Source organism: Sceloporus undulatus, chromosome 2, assembly GCF_019175285.1.
Source record: "Sceloporus undulatus isolate JIND9_A2432 ecotype Alabama chromosome 2, SceUnd_v1.1, whole genome shotgun sequence".
NCBI classification, from domain to species: Eukaryota; Metazoa; Chordata; class Lepidosauria; order Squamata; family Phrynosomatidae; genus Sceloporus; species Sceloporus undulatus.
The window spans coordinates 231,897,129-231,912,684 of record NC_056523.1 but is presented as its reverse complement, the minus strand read 5'-3'; the positions used below and the strand labels follow the sequence as shown (position 1 = coordinate 231,912,684).

The 15,556-nt window shown below is 42.3% G+C and overlaps 1 protein-coding gene across 1 annotated transcript in view; it reads left to right on the top strand.

Annotated features, from left to right (window-relative positions):
* The first annotated feature begins 3,439 nt into the window (after positions 1 to 3,439).
* CD58 (CD58 molecule) overlaps positions 3,440 to 15,556 on the top strand; it is a 64,804-nt gene continuing 52,687 nt past the window's right edge. The window contains exons 1-6 of the mRNA XM_042455792.1: positions 3,440 to 3,507; positions 5,454 to 5,711; positions 9,093 to 9,350; positions 12,091 to 12,189; positions 13,596 to 13,625; positions 14,702 to 14,791. Of these exons, the coding sequence (XP_042311726.1) occupies positions 3,459 to 3,507; positions 5,454 to 5,711; positions 9,093 to 9,350; positions 12,091 to 12,189; positions 13,596 to 13,625; positions 14,702 to 14,791 (784 nt within the window). The 5' untranslated portion in view covers positions 3,440 to 3,458. The remainder of the gene's footprint in view (positions 3,508 to 5,453; positions 5,712 to 9,092; positions 9,351 to 12,090; positions 12,190 to 13,595; positions 13,626 to 14,701; positions 14,792 to 15,556) is intronic.

The following is a 15,556-nucleotide window of genomic DNA, read 5'->3' as shown; positions in this document are numbered from 1 at the left end:
ATCTAGACACCAATTGTGTCAGAAAGAAACAAGTCTTGTGGCCATAGTGAATGTGATGCATGCCTTCAAGTCATTTCCGACTTATGGCGACCCTATCACCCTTGGCAAGTTTCTTCAGAGGGGTTTGCCATTGCCATCCTCTGAGGCTGAGAGAGCATGACTCCACGGTGACCAAACATCCTTGTTTCCCAGGACATGGCCTACATGTCAACCCTCTGTCCAAGAGGAATTCCAAAATGCCCTCCATTTTGAGCATGACTAAGAAACATGAATTTATAGTTACATGATTGTAGCTTTTATTTGGGCACGTCCTACATTTTGTCGAATGTCCTGCATTTTACAGGGCCTTCTCCTTTGAGATTAGGACATCTGGTCACTGTGAGCATGACTTGCCCAAGATCAACCAGTGGGTTTTACATTACCAAGCTGGGATTAGAACCCATGTTTCCCAGTGTCTCCTGCGTGATTCCCATACTTTAGTCCTCCAGAAGTTTTTGGACATCAGCTCCCAGAGTTCCTGACCATTGGCCAAACTGGATGGGTATTCTGGGAACTGGAGTTCAAAATGCCTAGAGGACCAAGGTTTGGGAATCACTGTGGGTATTTGAGGGGGTTGTTTCAGCGGAGAGGTACACTTTTTTCTGGATTGAGCTCTCCAGAGATGCCACCCTCCTCTCCCTGATTCCCTGTATAAATAGTCCCTGTAAATAAATAGTCGTGAGTACAAACATTGATCAGAATGGAGGTTGCAGTCAAGAGATAAGAAGAAGGCTGGGAATGGGAAGGGCAGCCATGAAAAAACTGGACAAGATCCTAAAATGTAAAAATATACAGCTGAGCACCAAAGTTAGAATTGCTCAAACCATAGTATTCAGGAGCCCAGATGGCACAGTGGTTAAATGCCAGTACTGCAGCCAGCATTGCAGCCACAAGGTTGTGAATTCGATCCCAGGGCTCCAAGGTTGACTCAGCCTTGCATCTTTCCGTAGGTTGCTAAAACGAGTACCCAGCTTGTTGGGGGCAAGTGGCTTAGAGGCTACATAGTTCTGTATGAAGTGGTATAGAAATGTAAATGCTAAATAGTATTCCCTATGTATGGATGTGAGAGCTGGACTGTGAAAAAAGCAGATATAAAGATAATCAGTTCATTTGAGATGTGGTGCTGGAGAAGAGTGCTGAGGATATGTGCTGTTGTGTGCTTTCAAGTTATTTCTGACTTATGGTGACCCTAAGGTGAGCCTGTCATGGGGTTTATGAACCCCAGCAAATGTATACTTTCTGCACAAGGTTGCCAACTATTGGGGTCAGGGCACATTTGGAATTTTGAGAGCATATAAACAAAGTCACAAAATGGCTGCCATGGGGATGTTTGTTGTTGTTGTTATTGTCTGGGAGTTGAAGTTGACTGGAGGGCAACTAAGAACACAAAGTTGCAGGTTTAATTAATATAGGGAATACAGTGGACCCTTACCGTTCTGGACACTTTCCCCCCGCATAAGTTGAAAAATGCATATGCTCAAGCCCCATTCAATATAACAGGGCTTGTGCTCATGGTACAGCAGAGCGTGTGCGCCTGTGGCACTCACACCATTCATTTTTTTGTTGCGCAGCTTCAGCATAAGCTGAAAGCTGCATATAGTGTGCCCGTGTATGGCATGGGTGCACTGTATTGTACTTGGGAAAGAATTGGAAGGGATGTCAAATCTCCCTGAATGTTTTTTTTTAAAACGCCAGACTAAACGTTGCAGCCTTGCTTTCCTTTGTGAATTACAGTTGTCCTTCTGTATCCACAGATTTTTTATCCACGGAGGTAAGCATCCATGGCTTACAAATATTTTTAAAATGTATAAATTCTAAAGAGTAAACGTTGATTTTGCCATTTTATATATGGAACATCATTTTACTGTGCTATTGTATTTCATAGGATTTGAGTATCCACAGATTTTGGCATCCACAGTGGGTCCTGGAATCAAACCCTAGAAGATACCAAAGGACCACTGTGTAAATCATTTTAACTTTCTAGTCTCCGCTGTGGGTGTGGTAGAAGAACTCACACCTGTTTGGCTGGAAACCACCTAAGAAGGGAGTGATGCAATAAATGTAAAGTAGCGAGAAGATGAAATGAAAAATCTCAGAAGGTTGAACAGGTGAATTTCAAAGATGCTGCTGGCTCAGAGGTCTACATCATGGGAACTTGAACACCAGTAAAGAAGGCAGGAAAAGCTATGCTATAGCACCACCATTATCTGTGGCTGCTGTCATGGCATAAGGGGACAGTTATTCCTGCAGTAACTGGAAAATAGCAGGAAAATAAGCCCAATATCACCAAGTTTTGGTCACTGTTAGGAAGTGACAAGCCTTTTTTGAGCTCAGCAGGGGCTAGAAATGACTGGCTACTGTGGAGGGTGGCCAGAAGTCCTAAGGACAAAGGAGGACAAAATTTAGTATGTTCAAGAAAAATTGAGGATGTGACAAAATAAAAGCTAAAAATATTCCTGTAAATGTAAATTCATGCTTCTTTGCCATGCTCCAAATGGAGGTCTTTTTAAAAATTCACTGTAGACAAAAAACTGAAATGAAGGACATCCTGAGAAAGGAGAATGTCAGGTCACCCTCCTACCATGGTTTTTGAGATGGCATGTGCCCTGCTGTTTTGCATTTCCACGCTGCACCACCACAATCCTGTACACAGAATCAGAGTTGGAATAGACCCATTTCCAACCCCATTCTGCCATGTAGGAACTCACTATCAAAGCACCTCCGACATATGACCACCCAGCCTCTGTTTAAAGACCTCCAAAGCAGGAGAATCCGCCACTCTAAGGAAGCGTCTTCTACCATCGAACAGCTCTTGTTGTTGTCAAGAAGTTCCTCCCAATTTTGAGGTGGAATCTCTTTTCCTGGAGCTTGCATCTATTGTTCCTTGTCCTGTTCTCTGGACGAGCAGAAAATATGTTTACTCAGAAGCCTATTTGAATTTAACGGGAGACCTTGTTTAGTCTGTATTGTATTTCTGTCTTTGTTGCATTCTCTTAGATGGAAATTGTCAATCTCCAGGCCAGATGCAGTGTGAGAAACAGCGACCAAAAATCGTGTGTCCAGAGGGAAGCCAGTAGACTGCTTGACCAGGACCAATGGCCCCAGTGCATACTGCTGCCAGTCCCCCAGGCAGACCTATGGTCATTGAGGGGGTTGAATCTCCTTGTGCTGCTTGCAAACACTGTTTCTGAGCACAGTTTGTAAAATGGAGGAAGAAGAGCCTGCCCAAGAAAACGTCCTGTAGCTTTTTTACAGCAGAAGTTCTGCAAAGTGGAGACACAGTCCTAATCAGGAAGGAAAGACTTGCGTCAAGCAGCTGAAGGAAGGAACAGAAGAGGCAGAACAGGAATCTTTAACCAGGCATTGGCAACAGCAGCTGTTTCTGCCAGCTCGCTGCCTACTTCTTGGAAAAAGAAGTCATGCCAGCTCACAATGAGCCCAAAATCATTTTAGTCATTTTGGCTTCCAGTGAGTTTGGTTTTGATTTGGTCTCAGTCCTATTTATTAGTTGTTGTTGTTGTTTTTTCCTGACAGTCCACAGTATCTGCAGAAATCTCCTCCAGCACCACATTTCAAAGCTGCTGTTGATTCTCTTCTTACTAGCTTTCTTCACAGTTTCATAGTAATACATAGAAATTAAGGGTATGATGGCTGTAGGTGATCCTAACTTTGATATTCAGTTACATATTTTTGCACTTGAAAAGCTTACTTTGTTCCTAGCTGTTGGATGTTGCATGTTTAGCTGTTGGCTAAAAATAGTAATATGAAAGGCAAAGGCGTTCTCTGTTCCCACCTTCTTGTCTAGGAGTAATGCCAAGACCACCAAGTAAACATCATTAACAAGTATGGATTTGAATCCAGATCTCATAGATTGATAATCTTTTGTTTCATTTATAAGGGAAAGCCTTCTAAATATCTTTGTTGCTCTTTTAAATATTTTGTCCTAGCGTGAATTAATTTTTCTTACACAAAGAGGATGCAGGCAAAATATCAGGAATAAATTCTTCTAGAACATGGACACATAGCCTGAAAAACCCACAAAAACTAAAGAAGACCATAATCCATTCATAACCAAATGTACACACAGTATTCTCAAAGCTCCCCCACTCCCCATTTAAACATTTGTACAGAAGTATAATACCTTATCCACCAAAGTGTGTGGCTGAAAGTACACCATAAATGTAATCTACTTTTTGCAGCCACCTCTCAATGTCAGTTCTTGGAGTCTTTCTAGGTATTTGTGGCACAGTAGTTGTGATGTAAAAAGGACCTAAATACCCTGAAGGCACCAGATCGTGCCTGATCTTGGAAGGCAAGCAGGGTCAGCCCTGGTTAGTACTTGAATGGGATATCGCCAGTGAATGCCTGGTGCTATAGGCTGTAGACGCTGCCCCTTTGTGCCCCCGACGGAGGCCAGAGCAACCACACGGTGCGGCCTCCGGGAGCTCTAAGAAGAACTGCTCTTCTGGATAACTGCTCACAAAACAGCTACTCACTCAAATGCACAGGCCGAACCTGAGGCGCACACTGGGCCCATAACCCTTGTTAAAACGCTTTTGATAATGTTGCACAGCACGTGAGGCAACACATCAGCGTTTGGCACCAGATTTTCCCCCTTCGTGATTGTAGTCAGCAGCTTGTGAGCTGGAGAAACACCTCTCCCTTTCTCAGTGAGCAAAAAGACACTGTAGACTTCTCTCAGATGAGGTTTTTATTCTTAGAAGAAGCTTCACTGTGTACAACAATATAGACATGGACATCATCCACCATCCGCCATCCGCACTAGTAACAACCCTCTCTGGGGTGAAATGCCCATCACTACTCTAGCAAAGGCTCAATGAGGCCTTTCAGGCTTTGCCTCTTCCTCTTTTTGGTGCCACAAAGGATCCAGCCACCCTCCTCAGGGACCTCTGAGACTGGCAGCATCCTACAGGACTTTACAGCACTCTTTTTGATGTCTCTTCCTGTTTAAATGCCTAATCATTTTGGCTCACAGTAACTCTTTAATGCATGGTTACTATTAAAGCCCACATTGTACATTTTCCTTGTGACTCTATATCCTAACATGCGCGTGGGGTGCCATTGGTGCATTGACGTGTGCTGATGACATCTGCACGGTGTGGCGCCATTTGGGCGCTGTGCCGTGCGAGTTGCATTGTTGCGTGCCCCATCTCTATGGAGCACACCAGGATGGCGCTGGCGGCGTGCGGTAGGGCTTGGGAGAGTATGAACGCCCCACTCTCCCAAGCCCTAAAATTGGCCCCAGGTTGGTGCAAACCGCCCGTCTGTTCTGGGCCACGTTTATGTATGTGTGTTGATGTGTATAGAAAAATGAGTTTGTTCTTCCAGGGCTATCCTGAATCCTATTTTAGAATAAGCCAGGCAGCTTATTTTACATGTTTTTATTTCTTTAGTTGTAGATCATTGCCAGAAAGACCTCTTCTTTGGCTTTGAAGGAAAACTCACTGTTCTCCAGCCAGTAGTTCATGGCACCTCAAAAGACATTACATGGAAAAAAGAAGAAAACATAGTGTACATATGGAATGGACGAGACGATTCTAATGGCAGCTTGATAATCAGCAACACTTCATACAGTGATGCTGGAATTTATACAGCAGAAGCCCTAGTTGAAAAAGAACTACAATACACCTATTACTGTCTGAAAGTATTAGGTAAGTAGCAGTGTTCCAAATTAATAGTAGACTCTAGTTGCATAAAGAGACAAATTGTAGAAGAGAAACAGTGTTAGAAGAGATTGTTTTTCTTCTAACAGTCTGAACAATTGTAAAAACCTCAGAGCAGTAAACATGTTAATCTGGTGTGGCAAACATTTTAAATAGTTCTGTAAAGATAATGCATTGTGATGCAATACCCAATTGCATTGCAGAAGGTTCTGGAACTTAGCTTGTGATTCGTGTAATATGTCAGGTCCTATCCACACTGGCAAAATAATTTGTCCTTACCTTGCATTGTCCCAGGTTGACCCCTGTTAGCATTACACGCACATTATAATCTGAAAGCACTTTGGTTTTGGACCACATATTGCCTTCTCTTGAAACCACATTGGTACAAAAGGAAGCACCTTAATTTGTCCATGTGGTCACTGTACTAGATTACTGTTTGCAGCAACTGCACTTCCCCCAATTCTCAGGATACTTTAAACCAGACTTTTTGCCCTTGTGCTCCCCTTTACATGTGAACATCATGCCCTCCTGCTTGACGTATCATAAGAATAAAAATATTTTCTTTGTTCAGTGTGATCATGGCATTCTTTTCTAAATGCTTATAGACTGTCTGTTTAATGATCTGCTCTAGAATCTTTCCTTGTATTGGTGTCAGGCTGACTGGGCAGTAATTATTTGGGTCCTCTTTTCTCCTTTTTTGAAGTTGGGGCCAACATTTGCCTTCTTCCAGTCTGCTGGGACCTCTCTTGTTCTCCAGGAGTTCTCAAAGTTGATTGCCAATGGCTGTGAGATTACATTTGCCAGCTCTTTTAATACCTTGGGTGTAGTTCATCTTGTCCCGGAGACTTAAATTCATTTAGATTAACCAGGTATTGCTGTACTGCTTCCGTATTTATTCTGTGTTGCATTTCCCCTATTGTGTGATCTGCTCCATTGTCCTCAGTTTGAGCACCCTTTTCCTTATGTGGGAAGACTGAGGCAAAGAAGGTATTGAGTAGTTCTGCCTTTTCTCTGCCCCCTGTTAGCATATTGCCATCTTCTCCATGCAGTGGCCCCACCATTTCCTTCTTCTTCCTTTTGCTACAGACATTTTTACAAAACAACACATTTTTTATAGTTTCTAACCTCTCTAGCAGGTCTGAATGCGTTCTGCACTTTAGCTTTTCTGATTTTCTCCCTATACATGCTGGCTATTGGTTTGAATTCTTCTTTGGCAATTTCCCCTCTTTTCCCTTTCTTGTACATGTGCTTTTTAAATCTTAGCTGAGTTGAAATCCATTTCTTTAGGCACTTCCCATTCTTCCTTCTCATGGAAGTGTTTGAAATTATGCCTTCAATGTCTCACTTTTAAGAAACTCCCATCCATTATGAAATCGCTTCTCTTTTAGTATTCTGGGTCACCTGCAGCATTTCCCTGAATGTACTGAAATCAGCTTTCTTAAAGTCCAGGATGCATGTTTGACTATGCTTGGCTTCTCCTTTCCACTGTATAACAAACTACAGGAAAACATTGCTGCTCCCACCTGAGGATCCCATCACTTCCATTAACTAACATTGGCGGGTTATAAACTGCCGCTTTGAGGCGGTCTGCCGCCGCCGCCGCTTGCTCCGTGCGGGAGCCGCAGCAGCCACACCGCGCAGCTCCCGCACGGACCGAAAAAGAAGCTCCAAAATGGAGCTTCTTCTTGCGGCGCCTCTGTGACGTCGCGAGGCACCGGGGCACATTCGCGACGTCACAGATGCCGTGACACGTTTGGACGCACAGCGTCCGATACGTAAAGATGGCACCGGCCGTGTGGAACGGGCGGCGCCATATTGTACGGACAAGACACCCCTTTTTTAAAATGGGACATCCTGCAGACGTCCCAAGTGGCAGTTTGTAACCCGCCAACGAGTCCCTAAAGTTTTCTGTCTTAAAATATTTTTGTATTCAGGAACCCTTGGTGTTACCTCCAGATCAGATACTGCTGATGCATAGATATTGTGATTCTAACTAAAATTTACACAAGTATTGGAAGACTGAGGTTGGAACAGGTAATGACTGTGATGGTGATGATTATACAAATGCAGTTGGTATGAAAGAAAATCTATAAATGAAAGTACAAAACAGCCTTATGTTTTAGTTAAGCATATTTATTGTGAAAGCTGTTCTGTGTATTTTACAGAAGAGCCTTTATATTTTTCTGGTTTTGGTTAATTATAACATGCTAAGTGTGGACCTTCATGATAATGTTATCATGCTGCAGCTGTCAAAATTGCTAACCAACTCCCAAGCAGCTGGGAGAGCAACTAGAAGAGTCGTTTCCCTTTAAAGATGCTGATATGACATCTTACATGGCCAAGATGCTGATGTGGTCTTGCCAGCACAAACCTTCTAATATCACGGCCTTTTCAAACAACATTTTTTGGGGCAGGGAGGCAATGGAAGGAGGAATTAGATTTCCCCTCCCCTCCAGTCTTAACCATGGATGCATAGCAGACATTTTGAGCTTAATTCTATTGGGCCACTGGCACAGCTGGAATTTCACACGGTCCTATTCCACACCTACTAGCAATACAGTAATTGCTTTTCATATAATAACCAATGAAGGATTCTCAATTTAGATGGTGTCAGATTCCATCAGTAGTACTCCTGTATGTGTCTTTTCTTTTTATCTTTTTCTCTTTTTTGTTACCATATGTCACAAAAGCAGCTGGATGGATTTTCACCAAATTTGGAGGGGATGTTTGGGATTGTTTGGGTTAGAATATTTGGAAACATGGCATATATAGAATTTTCTTTGCAGGGGCCATGGGAAGTATACCCCAAACCACCACCACCCCTTCATACAGACTTGTATGTTTGATAGCTTGATTAAGAAAGGTGTGCTTTCTTAAGGCCAACAGAGACGCATACATCATATGAGGAGAACCAAGGGAGAAAGAAAGACAATTCTCCAGAAGACTTGAAACTTAACAGTCATTAACAATTGCTGATGACTGTCCAGAGTAGCACCATATAGTACAAATAATTTTGAACAGTCTTCCCCTTGCATTTGAAGTTTTAAAATAGAAGTGCTATTGCATTTATAGGTAAATGAGGTTCATTTACTTTTGAGTTGTCATTTCAGGGCATCATCTTTTACTTTGCAGTTTCTGGCACTGTTAATTCTCCTTTTGTTCAAACTTGAACTGCCAAAATAATTCTAAATACTATGCTTCTGCATTAAAAATTAAACATTTTGCTATTGTACAGTGGAATTGGTATTTCTTTTTTGTTCTTTTTTGTTGCTGTTGTTCATTTCTAAACCAGAATAAAGTCACTCTGACATTAAAGTCATTCCAGCCCTGAAGATATAAAAATGCAGACTTCTGTTCTCTATTCCCCAGAAAATCTAAGGCCACCAGATTTAAACTGCTCTGTTCATAATGATGGAATCCAGGTAAACTGCACAGTACCTCCACAGATCACATCCCAGAATGTACCTGTGTCATACCTTTGGAAAGACAGGGAAAGGTCTATTCACAATGAGTCATCTATTCAACTTCCGAGGAATACAGACTATCCTGAGGAAATCACTTGCATTGTTTCCATTGCCAATGAAAGTGCAAATAACTCCATCACTTTAAGTAGATGTATTCCAGAAGGTAAGTGTATAGGTTATTTGTTCCATTGTTCTTTCTCAATTAATGGGTCAGAACTCAGCCACAGGTTGCAGCCTAACCAAGGTTAGGTGGCACCAGTGAAATCATGACATGTAACATAGTTTATATTTTTTTGAGTAGGAGGATGTGTTGTGCTATCCTTCTAAAATTCTTGGCAATAGTATTCTAATGTGGCTGCTGTGAGAGCTCTGCTTCTCCTTTTATGATGACAGAATGACAGTTTCCAGATTCTCCTGTACACCTCACTGTGTGGTGGGTTTTAGACTCAGTGGGATGCAGAGTGGCTGTAGCTGAGTGGCTCTGCCCCAAGAGGCTGGTGGCTCCGGATAGTTTCCTGATGGCTATGAGGAATTTTCCTTTGGCTCTAGTAGCCAAGCCTCTTGAAGTCCTGGCTGAGCTTTGGAATGGGGAATGGCAAGGGAATCTTAATGGTATGCATTGATTTGGCTTTAACAACATTGGCAGTTAAATTATTTTGTGTCTTTGAGCTTTATTTCAAATAAAGCTAAACTGATAAGCTACACTGAATTCTACCTTTTGAGGATAAATACAAGATGATAATGAGGATGTTTACTTTTGGGAAGAAGAATGACTACTAAACCAGTTTTGAGAAAGGCCAAGAAAGAATGAACAAAACAAAGAATAAGAAAAAGGAGAAATAAGGATACAGTATATACTTTTGGAAAAGCCCAATATGGTTGTGTTTTTTTTACTATACAGGCTTACTACACTCCAGGTATACAAACTTTAAGTGGATTCAGAGAAGCATTATTCAGTAAGCATAGTTGATTACAGTACATTATTATTAAGACTGAAAGTTTTTTTCAGTTATACAGTATAGTTAGAGTCCAAACAATCCACCTGTTACAAAAGCCTTCATCCCATTTGTCAGCAATTCCAAATATCTTTCCCAGTCTTACCCCTTCTTTCCCCTCTTATAGCCTACAGCTTCTCAGAAGAGTTAGCTTGGTAACCTGTAGCTCATATTTCCTCCCCACACATCTATTCATTATCCTAGTCTGCAAATGATAACACAGGCGGGATACAAACCGCAACTTACGAAATGCTCCGTGCGTGCTAGGGTTAGGAAGGGGCGTGTTAGGGTTAGGAAGAGTCACCCCTTCCTAACCGGCCCTTGCCCCAACACGTGCGGAGCGCGTCGTAAATGGCGGCGCCCATCCACATGAGCGCTGCCATTTTGACATCTTGGAAGCATAGCGTCCAGACGTGTCACAGCGGAAGTGACGCCGCGAGGGCGTGCTTCGCCCCTCGTGGCGCCACTTCCGTGTTTTGAAAAGCAGCGCCATTTCAGCGCTCTTTTTTCGCTGCGCCGGGAAGCCTCGCGGTCTGGCCGCTGGGGCTTCCCTCCACAGCGAATGGCGGCGGTGGGAGAACGGCCACTTGAGGGCGGTCTGTAACTCGCCACAGTCTTTTCTATTCCCAGCATCACTAATTGGATAGCATAACCCATCATCCAGCATTAACACATGTATGTTCAAGCACATCAATTAAGCATGGCAGGACCATGATCCTGACAGTAGGAATAAATAAATACATAATAATAATAATAATAATAATTTATTTGTATCCTGCCCCTCTGAGAACAATTGGGGCGGCTAACAAGTTAAAAATGCAAAAAAATCCCTATCACCCTCCCTCCGCTTAAAAGGTATAAATCTAATAGAGAGTTAAAACCATACAAGTTAAACTGACCCAAGGGTCAAACAACATGACAATAATCAATGGGAGTGGCGGTATCTATTTATAGGAGTTTCCTGAGGCCAGGTTCTCTATTCTGGAAATGCCTGCCGGAAGAGATTCGTCTTAACAGCCTTTTTAAAGCTGTCTAAGGATGTAAGCAGACGGATCTCATCCGGCAGGCTGTTCCACAGTCTGGGGTGATGATGGAAAATGCCCTCTGGAAGGTAGCCCAAAGCCTAGGTGTTTGTGGCTGAAGTAGGCCTCTCCCAGAGGAGCGGGGTGCGTGGGGAGGATTGTAGGGGAGAAGGCGGTCCCGAAGATACAGTAGTTTGGACCCAAGCCATTTAGGGCTTTAAAGGTAATAACCAACACCTTGTACTGGGCCAGGAAACTAATAGGCAGCCAGTGGAGGGACTTTAAAACCAGAGTAATATGGTCTCTCCTAGATGTTCCCGAAATTACTCTGGCTGCCATATTCTGTACTAGTTGCAGTTTCTGGACCAAGTATGAGGGTAGCCCCATGTAGAGCGCATTACAGAAATCTAGACGTGAGGTTACCAGCATGTGGACAACAGTCTCAAGATCCCTTACTTCCAGGAAAGGGCGCAGCTGGTGTATCAGCCAAAGCTGATAACAAGTGCTCTTGACTGTCGCATTTACCTGATTTGACATCAGGAGCGACGAATGAAGAAGCACCCCCAGACTGCGAATGCAGTCCTTGACGGAGAGTGTGACCCCATCCAGGACGGGAGGTTGCAACCCGATTCTTGGTTTCGGTGCCGCTACCGTGAGCACCTCTGTTTTGTCTGGATTCAGGCTTCTGAGTGTGAAAAAAGTGAACATTTGCTTTTTTCCCCACACAATTGATTAAAGTGATTCAATGAAAAAGCTGACCATTTTTATGTTCAGTGTTTTGAATTCTGTTTTGTTTTCGTTGTATGCTTTTCTTTGAATATTAAAAACCACTGATCATATTGATTTGATGTGACTTTTCATTTAACATTTGAAATTTGTCTTTAAGCTCAGCAGGCAAACTCTCGAACTCGAACGGCATTGATAGTGCTGATAGTGCTGATTGTATTGATAGTGGCACTGGGGGGAATTCTCCTGTGGAAAAAAGGTATAATTGATAATTAATTGTTATATGATAGAGTAATTTTATATGTAACAAAAGCCTGCTCTTTCAGTAGACCCTGTTTGGCCCACAGAATAAGGCACACAAAGAAATTGGAAATACATTTATTGAACAGGCTACCCAAAGAAATTTGGGGGACTGGGGGTCCCCACCAAGTATGTCAGTGTTACTTTCAATGTTGGGGAAGTTAGCTTTGCAAGAGGCTGGGTAACCTTTAGAACCATTGACACCTGTGTATACTGGAAATTGTTCCAGGTTTGGATGAATTAAGAAGGTTTTATTTAAGAAAAATGCAAAGTGCAACCACACACAGACAATAGCAGTTCAAACAGACACAGCATTCAGAGCTAACTGAAATGGAAATATGGAAACTGGATAGTTTGGTTGAGGGGTTTAAAGAAGCAATATTTACCTGTCTGAAGAGTAGACCACGGAAAGTGGGAGTGACTCAGACTGAGGTCTGAGGGCAATACAGAACATACACACATTCCAGTCTAGGACAACTGAATACTGTGTGCGCAGAGGCTACATTTTTGGGACCAAAGTTTATATCTAGAAACTAGCCTCGGGATGTGCTATCTTGTGAGGTAACAAATGCCTAATGTTATTTGTCAGAATCGACAGTGGGATTCCAGACTGGTTGGTAGCTTTAACTTTAGAGTTACAAAAACAGCAATTGGATCAGGTCAACCCCAGGGTGAATGGACAGGGAGCTTGGCTGCAAGCATGGCAGGGGGCATGCAGAGAGAACTGGCTTATTACTTCGGTACAATGACACTTCCTTTGTCTCTTGGTACAACAAGAAATGCAGAGGATGTGGTAGAAGGAAGGAGCAATTAGTATACCCATACACCTATTTCCCTTTGATTGTATCATTACTTGGGCCATCACCTAGTGTTCCAAAAGGTGATTCATCATGACCCTTTAAGAACATGCTGGCTCCAGATATGATTATTTCTGCAGTGTGGGTGCAGCCTCTGTTAGTCTGCACAGGCAACTATCTGTATACAGTCATCCCTCCATATTCGCTAGGGTTAGGGGCACAAGACCCCCGTGAATATGGAAAAACCGCAAATAACAAAAACACCATGTTTTTACGTGAGAGGATACCTCTCTAGGACTCTCTAGGTCTTGCAGTGCAACTCTGTGGTCACTGTCTAACCTACATTGACCATAGAACGGTGCTGGAGGAGCTACAAAGGCCTAGTAGAGGTCCTTCAGTACAACTTTTAGTTAAAGTTTCCCATAGAGTTGCACTGGAGGACCTAGATATTCCTAGAGAGAACATATTAATCAAATCAGTGAATAGTCAAAGCCGCAAATATGGAGGGATAACTGTAGTTCTTTACCAGGCTATTGACACACATCAATTTTTTCCCCTTTTTTTAAAGGTTGTTTCAGAAAATGCCAGGAACATCAAGGTAAGAACATGGAGCACATATACCAGATGGCACTCTCTTAGGTAGTGGTGGGTTGGTGAAGGATTGCCACTTAGCTAGTCAGAACAACAACCAGCGCAGGAAGCTGGTCATGCATACAGCTCTTGTTTTCAGGAGTCAGTTGAGTCCCAGTCTGGAAGCACTGGCTGTGAAAATGTAGAAGAGTAAGCAACAAGCAGGGTCCTTAGCCAGCCTGGGTGGAACACCTTTACTTGAAAGTTTGTCAAGGCAGTAATACCAGGCACCTGCCATCATCTGGCTTCTGCAAGGGCTGAGGGTGGTGGTGGAATTCACATACATTTCCCCCTTTTCCAGTTTTTGCATAAATGATACAGTTCTGTTCCTACATTGGGTAGTCTTGTGTCCAGGTGGATACTGAGAACAGGAAGGTGAACTTGATGCTATATGCAGATGATGTGGTCCATACCTCACTGGGTAATCTTTCTTCATACTGTGAAAAAGAGCATTTGTAAATTAATTGTGGTAAAACTAAGATCATGGTTTAGAGAAAGAAACTATGTTGGGTGTTCCTTAGAAGCAGCTCCTTGAAGCATGTCAGATTTTTCTGGTACATGTATATCTGTTATTACCTGTTTCATAAGCCAGCCCATCTAAAGTATGTGGAGGCAAAGTTCAATTAAAAAATGTTAGGATAATTCTGCATTTATTTATTTATAAATAAATAAATAGGTGTGTGGGGGGGGGTCAACTGGTCACATCTGCCCTTCATGGGAAGAGCAACCTTTGTGATACTGTATGGGCCAATGTCTTGGTGGATTAATAATAGAATTGGTGAAATTATGGGGAAGATCCACTATAATCCTAGGACTCCCTAAAGAAGCACCAGTGGCTTTGTTATATATGGAGATTTTCATTTCCCCTTCCAGTTTTTTTACCATTTTGTTGATGAATAATAATAGTTCATGGGAAGAATACAAATACTAACATAAGTAACAGAAATATCAATAACACATAATGTGTAAAAACACATACACTTTCTTTTAGCATTTTGTTTCTTTGAGAGTTTGGTTGAATTGGCTTCTGTCGTTGTTTCATAGGTGCTGCAGAGGGCACTCCATTGAAACCAATACAGAACTGTAATGAATCAGAAGATCTGTCAGAGAATTTAGACGAAGAAAGAAGTGAAAGTAAGTAGGTGAACATGTTGATAAAATCATAGGTATATCACATTTTACAAAACGTCTAAAAAGAAGCTCCTCTTTAAAAAGACTTTATGCTCACCCACCTTTCCTTTTCTGCTTTGTCCTCTGGAAGCCTTTGTTGTTCCTGTTTCTCAACAATAGAATTAGGAATATGGTGAAGGAAGGATGGAGAAACACAGATTTTCAGTGCCAGGTTGAAAAGCTTGAGATGGAAAACAATGGGATTCTACATTAGCCGATTCTACTGTAACTGTGGGTGCCTGCCTGCAAACAGGCAAGGTGAAGAATCTCTTACAGAACATGTGTGAACAGCAAAACAGAGAAAAAGAGGGAGATCAGATAAACCTAAATGTTTAAAACCATAGATCTATAAATATAGCCACCAAAATGGAAATTTTAAAAAAGTAATCCTTGAATGCCTTTTGGAAGCCACTTTTGGGTGGTGTCTAGAAGATTCAAAATGTTCTTGTTTGCTTTTGCAGGGATATCTGGCCTAGTTGGTTCATTTTATTCACAGATTGTTAGTTGTGAATTAAACGTTGTTGAAACATTTTGACCTGCTCTCCTTTTTTTGTGATATAAGAACCTATCATAATTTCTTTCTGAGTTATTTTTCTTCTGGGACCAAATTTTCTGTCAAAGAAAGGAATGCCAGGAACACATCAGGAGGTACTTAGCTGCACACAGCTGAGAAACTCTTAGAGACCCCATACAGACAGGCCAAAATAAAGCTGCTTCAGGCCACTTTGG